At 41.2% G+C, this 27228-nt stretch overlaps 1 protein-coding gene across 4 annotated transcripts in view; it reads left to right on the forward strand.

Moving 5' to 3' along the window:
* Positions 1-2383: 2383 nt before the first annotated feature.
* The window catches only part of kcnh7 (potassium voltage-gated channel subfamily H member 7), a 235827-nt gene continuing 210982 nt past the window's right edge, over positions 2384-27228 (forward strand). For all 4 annotated transcript variants that reach the window (XM_031893163.1, XM_031893164.1, XM_031893165.1 and 1 more), the window contains exons 1-2: positions 2384-2642; positions 9732-9962. In XM_031893163.1, coding sequence (XP_031749023.1) covers positions 2567-2642; positions 9732-9962 — 307 coding nt within the window. In that variant the 5' untranslated portion in view covers positions 2384-2566. The remainder of the gene's footprint in view (positions 2643-9731; positions 9963-27228) is intronic.

Genomic DNA, 27228 nt, shown 5'->3' on the forward strand with positions numbered 1-27228 from the left:
CCTACCCTGTTCAGTACAAGGAAATCATTTTCAATTCAATTATTTTTTTAAAAAAATTTTGATTTGATTAAAATGAAGTCCATGGGATGTGGCCTTCTAATTTCTGGATAACAGAACTTTCTGGATAACGGGTTTCCAGAAGATGGATCCCATACCTGTACTGTAAGCTGCCATACTGCTTTAGCTAAGCCAGTGTCCCCAGACCACATTAGCAGAGTGCTATTTGGTAGCCATAAATCATTTTGCACGTTATAGTAAATGCCAAGACCAGCATTAATGCAGCAGCTGCTCTGAAATACAACCGCAATAGCATTAAACTAATGAAATAGTATATAGTATTCTTCTGTAGCACTGTCAGGACCCCACAGCAAAGCCTCCTACCCCCTAACTAACTCTTACATTTTGGAGACATTATTGCATACACATAAACTGAAACCACAGATCCCCCTTATTTGGATCCCTATACCCCTGACACCCTGCTGGCCCAGTGTTTTCTATACATATAGTATACTATACTTTGGCAACAACTAGCCATGTTAGGAAAACCCAGATGCCATCCCAGGACTCCCATCCCCTGGGAGTTGTAGTTCATCAATACAGGACATAGGAGCTAAATGAATTAGAAGCATTACATGTCAATAAGTTATGAAGGGGTCTTCCACCCAAAAACTCCACGTTTAAGCTAAGCTTAATATACATTAAGGGGCTGGTTCCCCTTTAGGTTAATATGTTATACAGAATGCCTAACTTTTAGCAACTTTTCAACTGACCATCATTTTTTTAATGGTTTTTGCATTATTTGCCTTCCTCTTCTGCCCCCCCTTTTAGATGGATATCACTGACCCCAGCATCCAAAAAATGATTGTTCAGTGAGACGACAAAGTTATTGTTATCAGTGCTTATTATTACATATCTTTGTATGCAGGCCCTCAGCTATTCATCCTGCCTTCTCTCGTTCAAACCAGTGCCTGGTTGCTAGGGTAAACTGGACCCTAACAACCAGATAACCGCTGACATTCCAGAGAGCGTCTGAACAAAACTCTAAACATTTTAAACACACAATTGATCAAAAAATCTGAAAATGATCCCAGAATATCACTACCTACTAAAAGTTAATATATAGGGGAACTATCCCTTTAATTAAAATTTGAATTGTTTTCAAAATCATTTATAAATGTAATTGCTGTTGAGAGCTGTATAGGTATCGGACCCCTTATCTAGAAACCCATTATCCAGAAAGTTCCGAATTACGGAAAGGCCATCTCCCATACACTCCATTTGAATCAAATAATTCACATTTTTAAAAATGATTCCCTTTTCTCTGTAATAATAAAACAGTACCTGTACTTGATCCCAACTAAGATATAATTACCCCTTATTGGGGGCAGAACAGCCCTATTGGGTTTATTTAATGGTTAAATGATTCCCTTTTCTCTGTAATAATAAAACAGTACCTGTACTTGATCCCAACTAAGATATAATTACCCCTTATTGGGGGCAGAACAGCCCTATTGGGTTTATTTAATGGTTAAATGATTCCCTTTTCTCTGTAATAATAAAACAGTACCTGTACTTGATCCCAACTAAGATATAATTACCCCTTATTGGAGGCAGAACAATCCTATTGGGTTTAATTGCTGTTTAAATAATGTTTTTAGCAGATTTAAGATAGGAGATCCAAATTACAGAAAGACCCCTTATCCAGAAGACCCCAGGTCCCCAGCATTCTGGATAACAGGTCCCATACCTGTATTTGCTTTAGCCCTTTCTGATCTTCTGTTCTGACTCTTGAAACAATAAAGCAGAGGTCGGCCCTCCTGCCTCTATGTTAATAAGATGCCTTCTGCTACATTGTTTCAGGAGTGAGAACCAGGAGTTTCATGTCAAGCTGCTGCATTCAAAATACCATTTATAAAATAACTTTACATTGGAAAGTTGCTTGGGATGCCATTTTGGGCTGGAGGGCTCCTATACATTTGTTTTATTTCATGGTTGAGGCAGATATCTAGAAAGTGTCATATTTGTCAGCCACAGCCTGACTGCTGACAGCTCCCTGTGTTAAGAATGAGATCTGTCAGCTGCGCTCATGTAGAACAGAAGGGGGGAGGGGGTGCCTGTTTAATGGCCACAAAGCCCCCTGCCTGTCACTTTAAGAGTATTTAAGGCATCCAGGCAGGGCATGCTCTTCCCGCTGCCATGGTGCCTCTTAAAGAGGCTGCGCTGGTTCTGCCTTTTCCATCCTTCTTCCCCCTCCTCCTGTTCCAACATCACAAGCTGTGCCTGAAGCTCCGAGGTGAGACCCTGACAGATCCTGCTTCATGCTGGGGGGGCGCAGCACCTGCGCGATCAGGGGCCCTCCTGCCGGACCCCCCCCCCCCACACCCCCGCCCCTGCGCACCCCCCTCCGCTGAGACAGTGAAAGAGAAGAGAATGACTGGGGAGGAAGAGGCGATCGCTCAGTGGCGTTGGCTCTAACAGCACAGGAGATCCTGGAGGAGGGTGAGGAGGAGGAGGAGGAGGAGAAGCATTGTGTGCAGTTAGGGAACTGAATCCACTCTCTTCCAAAATGCCTGTCAGGAGGGGTCATGTTGCACCGCAGAACACCTTCCTGGGGACCATCATACGCAAATTTGAAGGACAAAGTAAGTACCTTGGCTATTGTGGGCCCCCCTGTATGTGTGTGTGTGTTGCTAAACAGATGCTGCTCTCTGCAAATGACAAATGTCACATGAATACTGTGTCCCTGTCCCCTGACACAGGGACACATCTGCCAGCACTTCTTTCATTGTGTGTTGCCCCCCCTTTTTTTTGTCACTTTGTTCTGGCTACTTTGTGTCCTTCGCTGACAATGGAAGTTGCACAGCTGAGTCGCAGCGCCCAGATGCAGCCAAGCACCAGAAGCAGAGAGTCCAAGTTCATGTCAGCACTTTAGTTTCTGCAGGACCACAGGCAGGCGTGAGTGTGTGTGAGTGTGAGAGTATGTGTGAGTGTGTGTGCGAGTGTGTGTGTGTATGTGAGTGTGTGTGCAAGTGTGTGTGTGTGTGTGAGTGTGTGTGCGAGTGTGTGAGTGAGTGTGAGTGTGTGAGTGAGTGTGCGAGTGTGTGTGTGAGTGTGTATGTGAGTGTGTGTGCGAGTGTGTGTGTGTGAGTGTGTGTGCGAGTGTGTGAGTGAGTGTGTGAGTGAGTGTGTGTGCGAGTGTGTGTGTGTGAGTGTGTGTGAGTGTGTTTGAGTGAGTGTGTGTGTGTGCGAGAGTGTGAGTGAGTGTGTGTGTGTGCAAGAGTGTGAGTGAGTGTGTGTGTGTGCGAGAGTGCATGGGAGTTAGCACCTGAGAGCAGCAGGCAATTCTGGGAAAGGAATGCTGTTTATTTATAGAGGAGTGAAGTTTGTGACACAAATGCTGCCATTCTAGGGTGCCATAAGATGAGCTAATCACATACTGTATGGAACTGTATGTAGGAGTTATGTAATGCAATTATATATATATTTATATATATCCCCAAGGTGTGTATATATTTATATAATGTGACCCATTACGGCTGTGGGCAAGGCTATAATATCAGGGCTGTCTGTAATCACAATTTCAAGGGGATGTAGTGGCACAGAGATATAATGTATATATGCACAGAACAACTATGCCATAGGGCAGAATGATAAAACAGGGGCAGAATGATATAGCAGACATTGAATGGCACCCTGAGTGGATGGTTGTAGGGTAGAGAATAAAGGATATTTGCTCTGATCCCTCAGCATCACAGGGGCATCTTAATGAACATCAAAAGCATTCCTACATATTATAAGTACAGGTATGGGATCCGAATTACGGAAAGGCCATCTCCCATAGACTCCATTATAAGCAAATAATTCTAATTTTTAAAAATGATTCCCTTTTCTCTGTAATAATAAAACAGTACCTGTACTTGATCCCAACTAAGATATAATTACCCCTTATTGGGGGCAGAACAGCCCTATTGGGTTTATTTAATGGTTAAATGATTCCCTTTTCTCTGTAATAATAAAACAGTACCTGTACTTGATCCCAACTAAGATATAATTACCCCTTATTGGGGGCAGAACAGCCCTGTTGGGTTTATTTCATGGTTAAATGATTCCCTTTTCTCTGTAATAATAAAACAGTACCTGTAATTGATCCCAACTAAGATATAATTACCCCTTATTGGGGGCAGAACAGCCCTATTGGGTTTATTTAATGGTTAAATGATTCCCTTTTCTCTGTAATAATAAAACAGTACCTGTACTTGATCCCAACTAAGATATAATTACCCCTTATTGGGGGCAGAACAATCCTATTGGGTTTATTTAATGGTTAAATGATTCCCTTTTCTCTGTAATAATAAAACAGTACCTGTACTTGATCCCAACTAAGATATAATTACCCCTTATTGGAGGCAGAACAGTCCTATTGGGTTTATTCAATATTTAAATGATTTTTAGCAGACTTAAGTTATGGACATCCAAGGAGATCCGGAATACCCCGGGTCCTGAGCATTCTGGATAATAGGTATATGTATATGTTTGCAACTGTACTTCAACAACAGCTGCCGGCCTGTAGGTTTGGGTGTCCCAGATTTATATAATTCCCCACTACCACCTTGGATGTGAGCCCCGTTTTTCTTACTGGGCCCCTGGCACCGTGACATTTATCTGTATTATTGGAAGGCTGTTACTGTACGAAGCTGTGCTGTTGAGCCGGCCGGGTCGTTAGCCGTATTTCCATGTTGTTTATGCAAATGACACCAGCAAAACAAATGTTGGTGCCCTTTATCAAGCAGACAGTAACTAATTAGAAGCCTTTAAAATAGGTTCCAGCGGAAAAGCAATGCAAACGAATGTGTGTGTTTAACCATTTGCTAACGGGGAAAGCATTGCCTGGTGCTTGGAACAGATACCGTAACCAACTCTTCCACCAATCAGAATGATTTCTGATATTATATTGATCTTCCCATAGGCCTCTGTAACTCCACAACGGCTAAGAATTTTCCCAGCTTGAAACCCAGCAGGTGCCACTAGGCAGCCAAACAGTTAAGCCGAAATACCGAAGGCCTTGTAAACAAGAGCTTACAATCTACAAGCTATTCAGCAATGTTTCCATTTGGCTTCAGTTATTTTTATAGTTATGCTTTTTATAGTCGTTATGGTTTGTTTTCAGGACTTATCTGCTAATGTTTCAGCCTATTAAATAAGCCTCTACTTTGTTGCTCTGCTTAGTGACCCTGGCAACCAAACTGATAGCTGCAACTTAAAATACCTTGAATAACTTCAGATAAGAGAATCTTCCCCCGAAAATCTGCTTTTTTTGCATGATGAAAGAAAATGTAACTCTAGCAACGTTCTAATATACATTCAGTACACATTTAACCGATTGGAAAGTGTCTAGAGTCTGAACCAGGAGTGCAGGGTGTTTATATTCGCTGCACTCCTTCTTCAGACTCACAGGGGCCTATTTATTATGCTGTGTAAAAAAATGGCTAAAGAATTCACCACACATCGCCAGGCTTCACCACATAAAAAAGGGCATAATTTTTATGTGCGTTTTTTCTTTCGCCGGAACTTATGTCAAATAACAGTGTAAACGGCGAAATTCGCCATTTATTTTACACAGCTTTTCCCACCACTGAATTATTTTATTAGAGTATATTGGAAAGTTAATAAGAATTACTTTTTTTTTTCATTAGATGAGGGGGTAGGTTTCCCCATTAATAACCATGCATGAAGGTGGGCCGACCCTCAGCCATACAAATGAGCAAGCCATGACCCTCTTTATTTACATACATGTGTCCTGGCCTGGCCACTCCCACGTGGTGGTGGGCACAGCATTCAAAGGAAAAAGGGGGGCTGTTCTTATTTATTTCCTGTTATTTGAATAAATACTCTTGTTTTTCCACTTAAGAATGTGTAAGATTGTGTTAGCCAGGCCCCTGTTCCCCTGCTGATCTGGCTGACAACTTTGAGACTCATAAAATGTAACAGTAGTCGCCTGCCCTCAGCCTGCCTTCAGCCTGCATCCTCCCAATCCCACAATTCCCTGCACACATGATGTCAATAAGGAAAGGATCATCACAGTGCAATGCATTGTGGGTTATGTAGTTCCTGCAAGCTGTCTGTAAGCTGTAGAGATGTTGTTACAATTTGTAACATCAGTGTTTTAGTCCCTCCTCCCCTGCCAGGATTTCAAATGACGCAGAAAGAGAAGAAATGTTTTGCAGCTGGATTTCAGCATATACAAATGGTATTTATTCATACTGTTTGATTGAACAGATTACAGTGATAGAGATATTAGGGGTTTCTGTGTTGTGTGGGGCTCTTTAATAAATGAAGCCAGAGATCCCCTTTAAGTTTAGTGTAAATCTGGTACCAGTGATCCCGTGTGTATTGTAGGTGAAGCCAAAAACACGCTTTTCCAGGTAATGATAATGTGCCAAGTTGCATGAGCAGTCGAGGCCCCCAAAATCTCTGTGTCAGCTATATGTCTAGTAGCCTCCAAATGCCTGACTCTCACAGAGTTGTCAACCTGACACCTCTACTATCCGGGGAGAAATTTCCCCCAATACCTGGAAGTGACGCCCAAAATTCGCCGCAGGAATTCGTGAGACCTCAGAAAAATCGTGAGAATGCTGTTGGGGGACTAGAAAATATGGGAGTGCCACCAAATTGGGGTAACTCCCGAAGAAATTAGGGGGGGGTTGCTCTTACCTCAATTCTTTTGCACGACGACCGAGTCAGCAGTAGACTTGGGACCTCGAGCTTCCTGCCTGTAGACGAGTAAAGGGTTAAAGATTTGCATCATGGAACTCTGTGTTTACAAACACTGTGTAATATATTGCATTATCAGAAGGCGCGTTCCTTGGATATCCTTAAGGGTGTCATTAAACATCTCGCAGCTGCCGATGGTCAGGACAGCGCATAAAACCCGACAGCGTTCCAAGCAGTTTATATTATAAATGCCAAATGATGCTCGCGAGCAGAGCCAGAGAATTCATGGAACATACAGTAGCTCCGAGAACCTGTCATATCAACAGCTATATACATAAATATTTGTGTGTGTAAGTCGTACGTTATACGATTTCCAGCCGGCTGCTGATAGGCGGCCAGAGAATCACCCATAAATGCTAAAGGAGGATTCACATGTAAAAAGGACTGAGATAAGGCAGCCCTGGTACAGGGAGATAACAGCATGAGCGCTTGTAAAATCTGTTAGTCGCAGCTCCACGGCTGGGAGATTACGCAGATTCTTTTTGTGCTTAAGGGAAATGTGTAGATCTGGGTCTTTTTCCCAAACACTTGGGCGCCGTTAGACAGCAGCGCACAAGGAGTTATTCCCAGCCAGGAGGAAGCAGCGGTTCATACACATAGTGCTGGAAGGGAGCTGATATCTCCAGCCCTGCTCCGTGCATCAGAAGGCAGTTATGATAAAGTTGTAAAACTCCAAGCCAGCCATTTCCAATCAGTGGAGTGGCAGAATCTCCTCGCTGAGAGAACACAGGCAATGCAGGGCATAGGAAACACTAGACATCCCCCACCCCTTGCTAGAAGAAGAGAAAGGCTTCCTCCAGCCTGCGGATATAACAGTAGTGTATTATTCAAGGCTCACTTGTAGCCGAGCTCAGGCGCTCTGGTGTGAGCGGGATGTGTTGCTCAGACAGCAGTGTATACACAAGCAAGGCTGGAAACATATGCAATGCTACATGCACGGATAATGTAATAAATGGCCTGCAGGTTCCTAACCCAAACAAACCAAGCAGCATTCACTGGTCAGCTGTCTGAAACAAACATCTCATTGGTTGCTATTGGTTACTAGATGCAGCGAAAAATGTAACACTTTTTATCACTTTAACTGTCAAAGCTAGGCTAATACAAACATGGGCACCCAAAGCAAAGGCCCCGGCTTCGGCTGCCCCACTCCAGTGTTCAGTGACAACACCCCCTGCTCATCACCCTCTTCCCATCACCACCCCCTCCCACTCTTCCCACCACCCTGCTTACACCTCTGCTAGCTAGGGTTGCCACCTCTTTTTTCTTGTAATACCAGCCTTTGGGTTGAGGGAGTAGGCGGGGACATAACATGGGGTTGGGCAATGATGTCACAGTGCAATTTACTGTACTGCTGTAAGGAGTAATCATTTAGCGGAGAGGGTCAGGGAGGGAGGGATTTGTAGGGGCAATTACATTGCTGGTAAATTTGCAATTCCAGCCCCGGCCCTAGCTGGTGATTTACTGTCTGGGCCGATTAAATACTTCCTGGGTGGTAACCCTACTGCCAGCACCTTTTCTGTTTCTTCCACCATTGCAAAGAGCAGGGCTGGAGTTAGAGGCTGAAGGGGCTCCTGTCTTAGGGTCCTAGCGCTCCCCAACCCTCAGCCTACCCTGAGCGATAGTATAATGTAAGAAATGGAATTCAATGTAACAACTGTTCTGTATTGTGATATTTGCTTTTATGTACTTTGTGTCAATGTGTGAAATGCTATTTGGTTGTGAGGGATACTAACCCTAGTAACCAGGTCATGGTTCAGCTGTTACAAAAAAGGAAGGTGACCTGAATAGCAAGATAATGAATGAAGAATATGAAGAATGTTAACCATGTAGCCTGATAGGCAGTCAGTTTATTCTGGTTGCTCAATGAGAGATACAAGAGAATTCTCCAATGAGAATCATCCTTCCAAGCTCTGTATTTGACTGTTATCTAACATACTGGGATTACAGGGCAATTTCTGCTTGTTAATAATCAAATTCTTGTCAAATTTCAGAATGTTGATGTAGAGCTGTTAAGGTATTTTATGTGTTCTTTTTAGAAAGAAATATCACTTTTGGCAGCATTCATATGAAACCGAGACGAGAGAGTCAATATTAAACTGAGCCAGAAGGATTATCATTGGAGGATACTCTTGCAGTGGTACCTTCAGGAATCATGAGGCCTCATATTTAGAAGCGCATTTATATATGGGGCCTGTGTTAAGCCCGGCAGCTTTAGATAAAATCTATATAAATCTGATGGCAGAGCTGGGGGGTAAGGGTGTTTGGGGCGAGTGCGGGCTGGAAGTGATCATGCATAGAGGAATGATGTTGCATGAGGGGCTCATTTAGTTCTCATGTCTAGTGTGGCACTGAACCTAAATACAGCCCTGCTCATACTACTAAGTTAGCAGGGCCTTCCCACCCAATGGGTCCCCATTTGTTATCCCAGTGGTCACCCAGGCCCATGGGTAGACCTTCAGATGCATGGCCATGCCATAACCCACTCAGTCACACCCAGACCCACCAAGCCATGCCCATTATACTAAAACCCTATCTGCCCACCCCATTTATCACCTGCAAATGCAGTGCCCTACTAATGGCAGCCCTGTACTCTTGCATCAGTTGGGTACACTCTATTGTTACTGGAATATGGCTTATTTCATGCTTTTACCCATTTTCATATACTGGAAAATGCTGAAGTGCAGCAATATATGGGTGGGGCAAGACTGCTATGTCCCATTACTGTGAGGTATACTCGTTTAAGCCCCACGCCACACACACTTACAAGGACAGAACTACAGCCAATCAGTGCTTACATTTTACTGTTCTACTACAGTTACAATGATAAAAGCAAACACATGACTGGTTGCTACTTGTTATATTGCCGGGGAGAATTGTGCTCATGTTTGCATATAGCCTTGCATGTTTAATAATCCAGACATGGCACTATATAACCCTTGCATTTTTCATTGCCACTCTAGATAAAAAATTCATCATTGCCAATGCCAGAGTCCAGAACTGCGCTATCATTTACTGCAATGACGGCTTCTGTGAAATGACAGGATTCTCAAGGCCAGATGTCATGCAAAAGCCGTGTACCTGTGACTTCCTCCACGGCCCGGAGACCAAACGGCACGATATCGCTCAGATTGCGCAAGCTCTCTTAGGATCGGAAGAAAGGAAAGTGGTGGTGACTTACTACCATAAAGATGGTAAGGCATCCATTTTTTCATTTTATGAAATGGTTTGTGTGTTTTTTTTTAAATTTATAATGGAGACAATTTGCAAACCGTGTATGGTTTAGTGTTGCCTTATATTACATTCTTAAGGGGGTTGTAAACCCTGCTGCACTGCTCAACCAAACTTTACTCAGTTGTTGCTGGACTATAAATTGCAGAATAATGTGACATATAATGAGGGGTGAGGCATGCTGGGAGCTTTAGACCAGTAACATCAGGGTTGTATTCTAAAAGCAATATTGCACAATAAAACTTATTTTTAAAATCTTTTCTCTAAATCCCCATAGCTAGCAATAGCTTTAAAATGCAAAAAACCCTCCAATGAGAATCCCAGCTGATCTGTGTAACTCTGGCTCCATGTTCTTTGTTCCAGCAATTGGAGTTGGGAGCATTAAGCACAGTTTCCCAGCACTGAACAAGTCTGTCCTTTATCCCCATGTCTCATTCCAGTGTCATATAAAAAAAAAGAAAAAATGAAATAATTATCTCTATATGTAAGATAACGGCAAGATGCCTGGCAAAGTGCTGAGAATCAGCATTCTTATTGGCCAATTCTCTTGCATCTTTAAGTTTTCAGTCAGTAGAATTCTCATTGGTGGACTTTCTTGCATCTATAATTATGTTTTCCAGCAACTTTTATAGCAAAACTAGGGGGCGCAGTGGGACAGTGTTATATTTGGGTTTACAACCCCCTTAACCTACCTATACTGCTACTTAGGGAGATGCCCTCCATGCCTGCTATTAGGTTGACTACCTAGCGGCAAAATTTGCAGTGGTGACAGTTCTGGCTTTATCTGACCACAAGGAGTGTTGTTCCTATTGTTGCCTCTAAAGAATTCCCTCAACAAAGATATGGAATATTGTCGGTAATTGCATTTTGCAGCTTGTTGGCTTATTGTATCATGTTCTAATACCCCAGCAACCACATTTCTCTAAATAATGAAATTTGATTCTATTGACTTTCATTAATACTTGGTGAAAATGATCCCCTGTTTATGGGCACAGTGGTGCAATGAATAGCTTTGCTACTATACCGCACTGGGATCCTAGGTTCAATTCCAGCCAGGGTGCTTGTGTTTGCTTTCTCTCCCACTCCATAAAAGCTGACCTTACTATGGGTTAAATCCATAACAACTTAGATTGTAAGCTCCACTGGGACAGGAACTAAGGTATAATCACTGAGGAATATGTTACTGATATATAAATAAGTAATAACAGTGAGATGTTTATTCTTGATAATATAGTATATATATAGTATAGAGGAGTGCAGGAATCTATTATTCTGTATTGCACATATGAGTAAGAAGGCATGGCAAGGGCAATTTCATGTGTTGACCTGTTTAGATCAGTTCCTAGAACCCAGCTAGAGCAGATTACAAGTAGACTGGTGGGAGTTTTAAATATATAAAGTTGATCTGGTTGCCACAATCTGGCCACAGGCTTCTCCTCATCTTGCACCAAAGTTGGCATTTTCACAGTACAGAAGTCTTTGGAAAACTTCTGAACTGTATATGTGCCAAACCTGAGTTTAAGAAGGGATATCTTGGACAGGTATGGCAGTGGTCCGGTCTTGGGACATTAGGATGTATGAATTTAGAGTCACTGGGGGTGTACTTATTAATTTAGCACCCCCTCGTTGGTTTATTTTTCTTTCTGAATGCAAGAACGGAATACATTGGACATGTATGGCAGTGGTCCGGCCTGGATGAAATACCCTGGGTCATTAGGATGTAAGCACTGGGGTGTACTTATTTAATAGGCACCCCCCCCCAGTAGTTTCATGTATCTTTCTCCTTAGATAACACCTTACAACACTTTACATAACATGGATGTGATCGGTGACTCGTTAGCTAAAGCTCATAGCATAACCCATAGCTAAAGGGCATTCTGGGGAAATGTGGTTCCACAGCAGACTGAATGCCACAAGGAGGACACATTCACTTTATACAAGACCTACAGCGTTACTAGCTAGCTCTGAAATTGCCATTGGCATTTCCCAACCGAACTGATTACACTTGACTAGCCTTGCTAGCTATAATACTTGCTATTACTGTAATTTAACAGGATTAGTTACAGAATGCATTATTCTGGCAGCATATCATTTGTCAGTGATATTTTAGGTACAACTCTTGGTAACTTGCCCAACTTCTAGGCCGACACTTATTCTCAGGAATGATGCGATTCCATATACTATCGGCAACTAGAAATGCATCAATACAACAGACTAATATATATGTATATAATGTATATACATAGAGAATGTGGTGTCTCCCTTGTGCCTTGGAAAGACAATTGCCAGGACTATAAATAGTTGAGAGTAGAACATCGCAGCCTATCATGTTAGCCTCACAGACACTCGCATAAGACAAGGTGATGACTGAATACAAGGTGACAAAAAAAGAGTCGCCTTCAGGCAATTACTTTTTCTTTCATTTATCATTACTCGCGACAAAGAGGACGACACTCAGATAATGCAAGTTTAATGACCCGATACTGGATACAAATAACCGGTTGTGAGATTTCTATAGGTCAGACATGCCGTGAAGATGTATTCATTCGCCCTCAAAAAAAAAAAAAATCTAATGCATGCCGTGTATGGACGATTGTGTATTTAAGATTGGGCAGCTGCTTAACTATCAGAACTACATTCCAATACATTGGTTCTAAGTGCAGACTAAAAAAAACACAAGGGAAGTTGTGTTAATGTCTAACATGTTTAGACTAAAAAATGGATTTTAGGCATAAAAAACCCTAGAATAACATAAAATCTTGTTACTGTCCTGCCGTAGGTTTATATACACATGAAGTATATTTGTAAACTTGCATGCATCTTTTCCTTAAGTAATTCCCAAATAGTAATTCTATTAATTATTATGTTAAAGGAGAAGTAAATCAAAACTCTGATACACAGAAACATTTTGTATTGGGTCATGGTCATGTTCGCACCTGTGTTTTTGCACTTTTAGCCCTTCTCTGCACTCTGTAAAAGACCCCTATATTTTTCTATGTATTTTAGTGAAAGGTACAGGTGTGGGATCCTTTATCTGGAAACCCGTTATCCAGAAAGCTCTGAATTATGGAAAGCCTGTCTTCCATAGACTCCATTTTAATCACATAATTCAGAATTTTAAAACTGATTCCCCTTTTCTCTGTAATAATAAAACAGTACCTGTACTTGATCCCAACTAAGATATAATTACCCCTTATTGGGGGCAGAACAGCCTTATTGGGTTTATTTAATGGTTAAATGATTCCCTTTTCTCTGTAATAATAAAAAAGTACCTGTACTTGATCCCAACTAAGATATAATTACCCCTTATTGGGGCAGAACAGCCCTATTGGGTTTATTTAATGGTTTAATGATTCCCTTTTCTCTGTAATAATAAAACAGTACCTGTACTTGAACCCAACTAAGATATAATTACCCCTTATTGGGGGCAGAACAGCCCTATTGGGTTTATTTAATGGTTAAATGATCCCCTTTTCTCTGTAATAATAAAATAGTACCTTGTAATTGATCTCAACTAAGATATAAAAACCTTATTGGATGCAAAACAATCCTATTGGGTTTAAGTAATGTTTTATTGATTTTTTAGTAGACTTAACGAATGGAGATCCAAATTATGGAAAGATCCCTTATCCAGAATACCCTTGGTCCCAAGCATTCTGGATAATGGGTCCTATACCTGTAGTGGGGCTTCTAGTTGTATAGCTGTATTGAGACCCTCGAGCAGAAGAGAATAGGCAATAGAATGGTAGCACAACATGCAGAGGTTTCTAAATAGAAATGTATCTTGAATGATAAATATAAATGGAACACAGATATGCTCAGTTGCTTAAAAAGTGCAGGTGGTTTGGTATATATGAAGCTTTTTCAAGACATGAAGAACATGAGTTGAACTGCATGAACTATAATTATAAATCAGTTTAACGTTAAAGCTCTTGATTTTGGTTGCTAATTCTCTACATAGGTGCCTTTATCTTTGTTTATTCAGATGGTATATCAAATAGCTAAAATGGTAAATATGTATATACAGTATGTATATGGGAAGGGTAGGAAATTGCAATAAGTATGCAGTAGGACATGTCTCTGAAGGGCTGTCATAATGTTAGCCTGGAGCAGGATTTGCCTCCAGAGAACGAAATGGGAACCGAGCTTTGCTGACTAATCACTTAAGAGAACCTGACACAACGGGCCGGGTATTCTTCATTCTTTTGGCAGCAAAGGTAGAATTAATTTTTCCATCATCATCATCATCTTGTTAATTTTAAAAGTGAAATATATTGGATTTAATAGACTTCATGAAACATTGTGCAATCTTCCAATTTTGCTAAACACAAGTACAGAAGAGGCTAGTGTTGTCTTACCTTGTATATGGGGCGATTCAATGAGAACCAGATGCAGCAACTGTAACTGGTGTTAGATTTACTGTTTACAGGGAATAGATATAATAAAACACAACTATACAACATACAACAGTATCCCCTAGAAAATCTATATTTCTGTTCAACAATAGAAGAAAAACAATGAAGGACACATATTACTGTTGTTCCCCAAGGCTTTACCTAATACTGCAGGGTTGAGCTATAGCAGGCATTCCCAAAATCTGGTACTGCCTTCCCCTGGGTTGGCTTGGGTTGGCTTGGAGCTATGGCAGGGCAGTGGAGGCTCAGTCAGAGTGCCAATTAGCATGAGCATTGGGAAGAGTACCAATGTGATCTCCTAGATATACCTGAAAGCTCATCTTAAAGGTCATGTAGGATGAGAGTAGGGGTGAATGTATATTTGCTGTCCTAGATACTATTTCTGAATGATTAATGCATCTGTATTATCTCATATCATGAGCTAAGAGAGGATCTAAACTAAGGCCTTCAAGAGGGTCTTGAACTAAGAAGGCTTGGGAAACACTGATATATGTTCTATTTGGGTAGGATTAGTTGTGTTATTATTATACTACCTGGCTTTTTTTGCAAGGTGTTCTCTACCTGTCTGTATAATTTACATCTGCTGGAGGACCACTGGCAGCTCATATGAGCATTCTCATAGTCGCTGAATAAAAATTGAGGCTGATGTCCCATGGAAAGACTTAGTTGCCCAAGATAGATCTCTGCTACCGTGTGTAGAAACTTTGAGCAACTTCAGAATGCCGAAGGCCTTTCATAGTAACAAAGTAAGTTAGGTTGAAAAAAGACATACGTCCATCAAGTTCAACTTTAATGCCTATACATAACCTGCTACCGTACTTTCCACCTGCGATTCCTATTGTTGCGTGTGGAAAGGTATTTTGGAGAGATTAGTCACCTGCGGTAGCAGAGATCTATCACCGGCAGCTAAAGCTCTCCATGGGATATCAGCCTAAAGGGATCAGAAAAAAAGACCTTTTTTGATCAGTTCCACTAGAGAACACACGGGATTCATTTATGGGGTTTTAGCTGCCCTGTTGGTTGGGACCTTAATTTTAGGTTGGCCTCCATGATTCTTTTTTAATACGTCTTACTAAAGACATTTGTAATTGAAAATTGACATTCAGTTATTCTAGACTAAACCTTGGGTTGTAATGCAGACTCAGAATTTGTCAGGGTTCTAAATGAACCATCCTTCCAAAGGAACCATCACCTTATGTTTCTACTGTCTATGTATCCACTGGCTAATTTAACCTTTAAACACTAGTTTGGCGCTACCCTAGGCACTGGATCTCCTCCCCTTTCCCTTGCCAATGGGACATTTTCTGCATGTGCTGATGGAAGAAGAGAATAGAACAGAATATGACTGTCGGACACTCATTTTGTTGTGTATGTGTGTATGTGTGTATGTGCGAGCCATTCCCAAGACTAAGTAGACAAGAGGACACTAAAATGGCGTTGTGGGTCTTCTAAAAGTGCAAAGGTTGTTCCTTATACGACAATTTTCCTGTATCATTTTATGTTAGGTAATCACACGGCTAATGAAGAAATCAGAACCTAGAAACAATATTTGGCACTGCACCCCATGTCTATAATTAATTTAATAGCTTAAAGCAGCTGGGGAATCTGTGAAGTAAATCTTTAATTAAAGTAACATAGCCACCTAAGGCCTGAGGCAGCTGCATGCATCACAGTCATTTGGTTGGTATTCCTAGAAAGACAAATATGATGCATCATTCCTGAGATTATGCTGTCTATCTGATAGCCAATTAGTCTTCGGGAAGTGAGGCCAATCAATGAATAGACAATATGACAAATGTTTGTTCTTAGTGCCGTGCTTTGCTGAACCCAATATTTTATTTAAGGTGAATAACCCATTAACATGTAATATAATATAAAAGGTGCATTATTATATCGGGGTAAATGTTGTATCTGTATTCATGCATTAATGTAAAGGACACCCAGTACTAATTAGAAGTGAATGACAAATGATTGTTTAGTCATCTCTGCAAGTTTTATTCAGTTAAGACAGGGGTCCCCTGTTGCAGTGAGCAACACTGACATATAAAAGAAAATTTGGGGAGCAACACTCCTTTGGAGTGATTTGGTAGCCCAATATGGACTAAAGAAGGCTCTGTTTGACAGTACACATGGTTTTTATGCCTCCTAAACGTGCCCTAAAGTCAGAAATTCAAAAATAAGAACCTGCTTTGAGGCCACTGGGAGCAACATCAAAGGGGTTGGGGAGCAACATGTTGCTTGTGGGCCACTGGTTGGGGATCACCAAGGTAAAGGGAAATAAAATATAGCCAAAATCTCCCCTGCTTCCATGTTCCATCACAGCAGGGTAGACAACCACCATATTTAGCCTCACATCAAGTGCCCAGTGCTCACCAACCCCTCGAGTGTTGCTCCCAGTGGTGTCAAAGCAGGTTCTCATTTTTGAATTTAGGGCTTAGAAGCAAGTTTTGGTTGCATAAAAACAGGTGTAAAACCGAGCTTCCTGTAGGTTGATAGTCCACATAGGGGCTACCAAATTGCCCATCACTGCCCATATTTGACACCCCACAGGAAGTTTTTATATACGTGTGTTGCTTCCCAATTCTTTTTATATGTGATAGTGACTCACGAGTAAAAAAGTGTGGGGAACCCCTGCTCTTGGAGCATGTACATTGGAATTCAGAGGACTGGATGTAACATGAGCAAACATGGCGGCTCCAACCAAAACTGCTCTGCATTTGTGTATGCTTACAGGGGCAGTTGTGTAGGGACCCAAAGTGCCTCATGCTAGGGGCTTGTGAGTTTCATACCTTGCCACTGACATATTAACATGTATGGTACCAGTCTTTTCATTCTCTTTGTATAGTGTATTAAAAGTTTCAAGTGAAGCAAGAACTGAATATAGAGTTTATGAGATATTTAAGGACACAGGCCAAGCACAAATCATGGGAGGTGCTGAAGGGAAAGAAGGTGGGAATTTATTGCTCCCTTTCCACAACTCTCCTTTCCAGGAAGGTCTGCAGACTCCCCAGCCCCTCCCACAGAATGACCAGTGTCACAAGCACATGTCTGGGACTTCAAGTCTTCCCAGGCACTTTATGAAATGTGCACAAGGAAGAGGCAATTGAGGTGTCCAAAATATACATTAGGGTTCTACTCTTGCTTTAGGTAAATAGTCTTCTTACCCTTGCTTTCAGTAAATAGAGACTTAAAAAAAGAGTCATTTATGACCACCAGTCTGGGGGTGCTCAAATTGATGCAGTTGTTGCACATATTGCCTGTTGATGCTGGGGAACCATCAAGCTACTGAACATGGTGAAGGTTCCACCAGACTTGCACCAAGAGAACCATGGGCTAATGTTTGCCCAATAAGTAAATGCCTCTATAGGACATTTAGGTAATCTACAAACATTATTAGACTGTAAATGTTCCCTTTTCCTGGAATGAATCTAAAAAAAGTTGCAGCCGTGTGTGAGCAAGGAATGTTCAGCGCACAAAGTAAGCTATGACCTCATACCTCACAGTCAAGGAGAAAACAAATGGAAGGTGAAACCAACTAATAAATAGGTTGCATTTTCCTATATTGTTCTCTGTGTGTTCCAGCTCTCAACATCTTTAAATCAAGAAGAGTCAATTCTACTGTAAAGTTCTCAACTAAAGTTCATGGTAATTTTTTTTTGGCTTTAGACAAAAGTTTATTAGTCGGTATGGCCCTTTGATTTTTAAAAATTATTCTTTATTGGTGACGTGGGGTTAGTGTCACTCACTAGCAGCTGTGGGATCAAACTTAATGAATTTTAAATAAGGAATGTGGGATGTACCAAATCCAGGTTTGGGCAAACTTCAGCAATTTTTGCAAGATTTATTCAATTAGCCCAAACAAATCAGAAGCCGTTGATGTTGTATTACTGTAAAGCTCTTGACAGTTGAAGGAGACATTTTTTATTCCCAGATAATGCAAATCAGATCATTGCAATAAATGGGCAAAAGGGACATTTGCCCAGGGCCCACCAGAATAGAGGCCCACTAGCACACAATTCATGTGGGATAACTTTTGGCAGAAACATCCTGCAGAGATGGCAGAACCCTCATTGTAGCATCACCAATCTGTTATGTTTTTGCTCCCGGGGCTGTTGGTCGGCACACCTGGGTATCCTGTCTACTTTAGTAAGCGCAGACCATTTCTTTATTGTCTGCCTTACTATATTGAACTTAAGGTGCTTGAGGGTTATTCTTTCTCAAATTTCTTGGGGCAGTGGGGGCCCACCAATGATATTTTGCTAGTACAGGTATGGGATCCCTTATCCGGAAACCTGTTATCCAGAAAGCTCCGAATTACGGAAAGCCCATCTCCCATAGACTCCATTTTAATCAAATAATTCAGAATTTTAAAAATGATTTCCTTTTTCTCTGTAGTAATAAAACAGTACCTTGTAATTGATCCCAACTAAGATATAATTAATCCTTGTTGGATGCAAAACAATCCTATTGGGTTTAATTAATGTCTTATTGATTCTTTAGTAGACTTAAAGTATGGAGATCCAAATTACGGAAAGATCCCTTATCCGGAATACCCTTGGTCCCGAGTATTCTGGATAATGGGTCCTATACCTGTACCTTAAAGCAGCCCTCATATAAATGTTAGGATTTGGTTTGTCCACTAAACAAAATATGGTGCTTCTTTGTTTGGTTAATTGGCATAGTTTCCCAAACTGTAGATCTGCCCCCCTAGGTAGTTATGAAGCAGTGAATAAAAGGCCCATGCTAAAAGACAGTTACTCTTAGGTATAGAGTAAAAATGTATTTGTTATCCTAAATAGTCCAACAACAGTTACAGGCCCACTATTCAAACAATGACTTTGTATATATATAATATATACATTATAAGTTAAGCAGCTAATCAGGTTTCCAGGCCTGTGCTGGCAATTTGTGGATTCTGGCGAATGCCTCAGGAGTAGTGATGAGCGAATTTTTTCGTTAGGCATGGATTTGCAGTGAATTTCCGCTGAGGAAAAATTTGCCGCACGGATTTATTTTAGATGCGGGCGACAACAAAAAAATACACAACAAATGCGTTTTGCGAATTTTTCGCCGTTTCGCAAATTTTATGGCGAAGCAAAATGGGACAGATTCTCTCATCACTAGTGAGGAGATGCTGTAAGATGCCATAGACAATCACTAATTATCGGGCATGTTGCCCGGGCCTATTATGAATCTTAGTCCAGACCTACAAGTGCCTAATGCAAGGCTTGAAGGCAATAAATCTAAAAAAACACTGCCATAACATACTTTTGGGAAGGAAATAAGCTTATAAACTTCTATGGGGCAGAAGATGATTAATAAATACTGGAGAACTGGAACTAAGTCAAGTTGCATTAGGGCCTAGAGCCTCCAATCTATCCCTATCTACAGATATGCCATGCAGAATGCATGCCAGCAAATTTGTATTCATCCCAACCAAAATACATGGCTTTTATTTACACACTGTGACAGACAGAATGTGTTGCAATGCAGTGTAGCAATAAGCGGTGTAGGAGTATTTCGGAACAGATGGATAGTTATTTACTGAGCGATCATGTGTGCCATAGACAACATAGCAATGAAATGTGTATTTTCTTTCTGCGGAGGTGCTATTTATAGGACATAATGCATTCTGGTTGAGAGATATGAAAAAAGAATTGTCATATTTAAAGGCTGTTTTAGGCACAGTATCATAGCATAGCATAGGGATGCTCTTATACTGAAAAAACACCTTGCTTGTTCTTTCAATTGTCTTTGATTGTATCTAGGCTGTTGTTTAGGCTTGAAGTTAGGGGGGCCCACAGCGAGCCCACTCTGAATCAGTATGAAGATTTTTGTACACCACACATTTACTGAAATAATAACTTGCCAACCCCCAAGCAGCTTCTATATATTTTCTTTGTTGGCAAAACCTAAATCATAGTTGATGTCCTGACTTGAATATCACCACTGTTGATCTATGGGCAACAATGTGTATTGGTTATTTCAGGTTTTCCCCAGTGAAAACTGACATGGTTCCGTGTAACCCAGTTATTCCTACCCATGGGCATGTACCCGCTTGGCTAGTAGGAGGAAAGCCTGAAGGCCAGCTCTGGAAAGATTTGAGGACCATGTCTATCTGCTTCCCTTGATACTCCTGGAAACCTAATGTGTAGCTCAGTTGTGGTTATATTTGGGTCGGATGCACAAAATGGTTTGTAAATGTGGCTAAATGACTGATACATCAATATTGTCATATGTGTATGTATCCATGTTATAAGAGGGGCCCTGCATTCCCAGCTCTTCAAACAGATGACCCTAACATAAAGGGGACATATACAGTACCTTTCCTAAAACTAACGCTGTAATGTAAGCATTCCAAGCTTAATCACATGCAAGAGATTCTGCCAATTAGAATCACTCTTACCAGCTCTACATCAGTCATCTCTCTACTATCTAACAGATTGGCATTAATATCAATATAGTGCTGTTTTTCATTTCATTGGTAGGGTCAAGTGTAAACTGAGCAGACATGTTACTCATTGGAAGATACTCTTGCATCAGGTGGGACACTAGTCCTGGAGAACTACGGAAAAAAAGTTACATTGTACAATGTTGCTTTAAAGATCCATCTCTGTGGTTGCTAGACTACAATATCCAACATGCTGTAACCCTTACAATATGCTGGAAGTTGTTTTCCACCTACTGTGTCTGACTGTTCACAGGACCTTCTTCTCTTATTTTATTCTACTTTTGGCACAGCCACCTTGTTGACATCTCGAAAACCCATCAGCGCCCATTCTAGGAATGATAAAATACTAATGCCAAACTTGTCCTTATCACTTAACACATCTCATTTGCACTTCATTATGAAAGACCTCGCACATAAACATCCCAGCTATGTTGACCCCACTTGCATTCTAGATGGTTTGTTTGTAGAATGTAGGCATCAACACCTTCCTACCCCTACAGACTGGATAGGGATCTCAACCACACTTTACTCAACAGATGCTGGAATCCCAGAACATTTTAACATATTATTGTATCAAGGGTTGTATTCCAGCAAGTTCAAGATTGTGGCATTCTAGAACCTCTCCGCGGGGGCTTCAGAGGTCATTTACTAGAACTTGTTGCCTATTGAAAATGGAGATGTGTGTCTGATTTTTATCACACTGTTCATCCAGAACAAATAATCCACTTGAGATTTATAGCACCTCTATTTCCATCTTAACAACCCATAAAAGAAGCACCGAGAGGAGTTCACATGGCAATTTAAAAATATCAGTTGACATGCAATATCCTATCAATTCAACGCATAATGTAAAATAGAATTATTACCACTTTGGTAATCCAGTTTTTTTTTTGTTACCACTAGAAGCAATTACTATTAATATTTCTGTCACTGTCACATGCAGCTTCATAGCCCCCGGCATATCGTAGAAATGCTATGACTTATTAGATGTGGCTGAGAGCTGCCCTTTTATTATGGATAGAGCCAGAGTCTTCACCCTGTGCCTATGAAGCAGAGCATATAACCATGAAATTTTAAAGAATGGCACAGTAATATTTATAAAATGGATTTCCCTTAAAAATGAAATTTTCTATCAAGCTAAAGACTGAACTGCCCCATTATTGTCAAGGATCTAACTGTCGTTTTAGTTATTATTTCACTGTACAAGGAAATACTGCTACATTACTTTTACATACAGTTTAACATAATGGGTTGTCCTACGTCTAAATAAAGGAATTTTATAGAGAAGTACAAAGCTGTTTGAAAAAACTGCACAAGTCAAGGGTGCCGCACCACCATTTTACCACATTCCCAGATGCCCCTATGCGCAGTAGAGTAAAGGTGGCCATACATGCTAAGATCCGCTTTCTTGGTGAGGTTGCCAAGTGAGCAGATCTTCTCGTGCTATCCCCACCTACGGGTGGGCTACTGTATATCGGGCTAATTTGGTCGTTTGGACCTGGGGCCAAACGATCAAATTAGAATGACGGGTATAGGTGTTCGGGAACTGCATCAACGAGCCAATGCGGTCCCCGATCCGACTGATTTTGAAACGCGCCGAACGAAATCTGGTCGATTTCAGGCCAGATGTCGATCTGGCAGGCCCATCGTTAGTGCCCATATACACGCCGACAAACTGCCTAAGGGACCAATATTGGCAGCTAGAATTGGCCCGTGTATGGCCACCTTAAGACTTTGTGATTATAGTCTACTGTGCAAGCTCAGGGGTCAGTCAGAGTTAGGGACACCTGGGAAGGGCTAATAAATTGTCAGTGCTTTGTTTTTTACCCAGACCAGTGTAGTTTTTTTTTTTTCAAAAAGGGAAATGGCCCAGAGTAAAAATTTAGTGTTGAAATTCACTCTTGGGCGCCTAATATACTGGTGGTATACCTCCAGTGAATCTGCCTTTTCTTGTCCTTTAAAAGAGAAAGAAGGGGGAAAAGCCCTGGGCTCTAGACATAGTGGGGCCTTGCTGAGAACCAGTTTTAGGTAGGGTTGGCTAGCCTGACGAGGCCTGGGTCATTATTAGAAATTTACCAGCAATGTAAATGTGTAGTATCCTATCCTTGCAACATTGGCCACCCACCTATGCCCCATTCCTTTTCCTTCTTTTAACCCACTCTGAAACAGCTGACGACCCGCTCATACCATAACTTCGCCCCATAGTGTCATCCCCCCGCCACTTTATGATGCCACCTGGCTCCTGTACGTCAATGTCCTGTCCCTTTGCACTAGCACTTGTCTGACAACCCCAGCCCAGCCAGTTACAAGTTCTTCAAAAGGTGGCAACGCTAGATGTATGCACCATAGTAACATAGTAAAAGTAGAGCAAGGCAGCAGCAAGGATGCAAGATGACAAATGGTGGCAAAACGGCTATAACAAGGCAAGACAGTAACAATGTGACAAAATAATAATAGTAGGAAATGATAGTGACAATAACACTTTATTTTAGGATTGCACCGTATCCAGGATTCGATTTGGGATTCAGCCAAGATTCGAGCCTTTTTCAGCAGGATTAATATTCGGCCGAATCTACTCTTCTGGCCAAACTGAATCCAAATTCTTAAAATCACGTGACTTTTTGGCCCTAGATCCCCGTGCCACTCCTCCATAACCATGTTTGTCCTCTTTACCTCTGCACACTAAAAGCCAAGACTAGGTGGGCTTTTTCCTTTGAGTATTGGCTTAATGGCTTTAATTACCTTTTGTGCCGCTTTGTTTAAACTGTCCCCAAAAACGTAACTTCAGCTGGCTGTATTCTTAGACTGTTCAGGAAAGTAAGTGGCACTCAGGACTGTATGATGCCAGCTAATCCACACCTTGTGAGCTGCCAGCCAGCAGCTCAGCAGACCTGACAGGGAACTGCCATTTGCCAGGATCTAGGGGGGCTCAATTAAAGGTCCTACTGTCTTTAAAATATCTAAAATACATAGTTGTTGTAGATCCCCATACTTCTGTTGCCATCAGGGGCAATTTTAGCCAGGGTGCACGGGTTTGGTATCTTTTTGATGCCCCTGGTAAAGTGCCACCTGATCGTTAGTTCTCACCTTGCCTCATTATAGAAGTGGCCCTGATCATTATGTGGATGGCACTTGCTGGAAGACCAGCTGTCGCGATGGCAGTTATCCTGCCAGCCCATTCACAAGATGAGAACCTATTGTGTTTCACATGAATCCCTAGCTCACCCAAAGTGTCTCAGCGCTTCTAATTTCCTTCCTTCTTAGTCCCTTAGTGACCCGGAGAAACCCAACCTTCATACTGTAACTGGCTTTATCAGCCAAGGCAGCTTAAAGATGTCACATTGTTATGTGCCTAGGAAAAAAGCATGAATTGTCATCACAAAGAAATATAATGGCTCAAATGCCATGTATGATAAGCAAGATATGGCAACTTTTACTATTAGGGATTTCACTTTTACTGCTGTATTTATACATAGGATGTAATAGGAGCATAATGACCCATCTAGAGAAAAGCTAACCAGCCTTTATAGGAAAATAGATTTTCTTCTAGACTAGAGGTAATCTACTATTTATTCTGACAATAGACTACCATATCTTCATTGTATTTAGGAAATGCCTTGCCTAAAATGCCATAATCTCACTGTCTACAGGGCAGCTTTAAGATGCCAGCAGGCCCTGGGCAAAATTTGATTGGTGGGCTCCGACTGCCCCCCAAAAATTATGATTATAACAACTCTCAAGTGCATGAAGTTCAGTATAGTAAGGCAGGCTGTGACGTAGACATGATCCCCATGAACCCCATACTTTAGGGCCAAATGTTAGGCACCCCCAGTGATTGTAATCACTTACCTGAATCCTCTGCAAACATTCCCCCTTCTTCCTTGTCCTTTAGAAGCAATCCCAGGGCCGGGGCATTCACATTTGAGCGAAAAAGTGGCTTTTCACTCTATTGCGCATATATGAAGACTAAAGGAGGAAGAGTAACCTTGACGCTCATCTACACCCCAGGAGCACCAGCTGGGGTTTCAGGTTCAGCGATTACAATCACTGGGGGGTGCCTAACATTTTGGTGATTGTACCTTTCCTTCTTCTTTAAGACAATATTAACAACATAGGGTTGAAAACAACAACAGCATCAACAATAAACCCTTTGAAGCACAACAGTATGAAAGAGTTTAACCTCTTTACTGCTCAGCACACAAACCAGAACAGGTGCTGTCATAATGACCAAACCATATGGTGGTCCCTGATTGGTGGGTTCAATGTGACTGGTAAACAAAGCTCGCTGGTGGCATTGGCAGGTAGGGGGGGAAGGAGTGGGGAAGGGGACTTAAACTGACAAAAATAAACTGTAATTAGCAGTTAATTACAAATTTGGTTAAAATAACACTAAAGTCTCATTGTACAGAAGGGCTACTCGAGCGGAAGTCTTAGGAATAAAACTCCTATTTAACCATAGTTTAACCATAATCTTTTAATCTGTGCACATATCACAGCACAATCCGTAAGATACACACTGTGGCACCAGTCACATCCACCCCTCTATTGCCCTGGGACCTGACTAAAGAGACAGATCTGTCCCCTTCACCCTTGGGAAAGTCGTCACCGTAGACAGCAGCTGGAGTTTTCCTTGCAGTGCTGGCTTGTCACACCACTAAGCAGAGACATTTAAAATATATAAAGGGTTATGTAATAAAAGGCACTAAGTTTGCCCAGAAGCAGTAACCCATAGCAACCAATCAGCAGGTTGAATTTACTGATCACCTGAAACATCTTATTGGTTGCTACAAGTTACTGCTACTGGGCGAATTTAGTGCCTTTTATTACTTATGGGGGATAAGGTTTTAATAAATATTTGCTATTAACTATCCTGTTTAATGTGACAGTCACCTAGCAATGTAATTGGTGCAATATAATTAAATCAGTTCTTTATCTGCATCTTAGTGGAGACCACAGGGCTTGTTTACGTCTGCAAGGGCAGTGAGCAACGTGCAATTTCCAGCACAGTCTCCAGGCATTTTTTCCCCCACAGTGCTCCATTTTCCCTCCAATTTCCTGCATCATTGCATACATTCTCTTAATGCATTCTCTTAAAGGGACACTAAACCCTGCTGCCCAGCGCTGCTCAACCAAACTTTACTCAGCTGTTGCTGGACTACAAATCATTACAGAGAAAAGGGAATCATTTAACCATTAAATAAACCCAATAGGGCTGTTCTGCCCCCAATAAGGGGTAATTATATCTTAGTTGGGATCAAGTACAGGTACTGTTTTATTATTACAGAGAAAAGGGAATCATTTAACCATTAAATAAACCCAATAGGGCTGTTCTGCCCCCAATAAGGGGTAATTATATCTTAGTTGGGATCAAGTACAGGTACTGTTTTATTATTACAGAGAAAAGGGAATCATTTAACCATTAAATAAACCCAATAGGGCTGTTCTGCCCCCAATAAGGGGTAATTATATCTTAGTTGGAAGGACAAGGTACTGTTTTATTATTACAGAAAAAAAGGAAATTATGTTTAAAAAATTGAATTATTTGTTTAAAATGGAGTCTTTGGGAAATGACCTTCCCAAAATTAGTAACTTTCTGGATAACGGGTTTCTGCATAACGAATACTATATCTGTATATACAATGCCGTTGTAAAAAATATACCTGACATCTGTTTTCGGAGTTAGACAAAGACAAAATTCCCGTTATGGTAAATATGCCCCTTGGTCTAAGTTATGACCGCCCATTCTTGGTATGTCTATATTTACAAAAATAAAATGAATGGAAATTCCACTCATACATTCTCATTTTTTTTCACAAATTTCACCTTTTTTGCACGTTTCTTGTATTTGCAGAATTTTTGATTTAATAATGAACCTTTCACCTCACGGTAAAAAAAGCCCCCGACTAAAAGCACAATGTTTTATCTCCAATTTCAAGCGATGACCTTTCGCCGCACGTATAGCTCTAGGGACAGGAAAGGAGTTGGTTGCATTGCCTTAAATGTATTTGGTATTTGGATATTGTAATCATATCCTGCTGTAGGTTTCCCTTTTCTGCGATGAACAGAATCTGTCCTTATGACTCCAATCTTCAATTCCCTTTATTAATATCATTCCCTCTCTCTGAACTCGTTGTGCCCCTGTGCCACGTTCTGAAGCCAGGGTTGGCGTCGTTGGGGGGGGGGGGGGGCAGAGCGCTGGTAACATAATAGGACTGAAATGTAGGAACATGTGTTGCTTGTTATGAGGCAGGTAATTAATTTCTGATTGATTCAAAGAAGTATCAATCAGGTAAATTAAAAACCAGACACTTTGTGGATATATTATATTGCTGGAAGGCAACAGAGGATCTTAAATGAGTTCTC

This window comes from Xenopus tropicalis, chromosome 9, assembly GCF_000004195.4.
Source record: "Xenopus tropicalis strain Nigerian chromosome 9, UCB_Xtro_10.0, whole genome shotgun sequence".
Classification (NCBI taxonomy): domain Eukaryota; kingdom Metazoa; phylum Chordata; class Amphibia; order Anura; family Pipidae; genus Xenopus; species Xenopus tropicalis.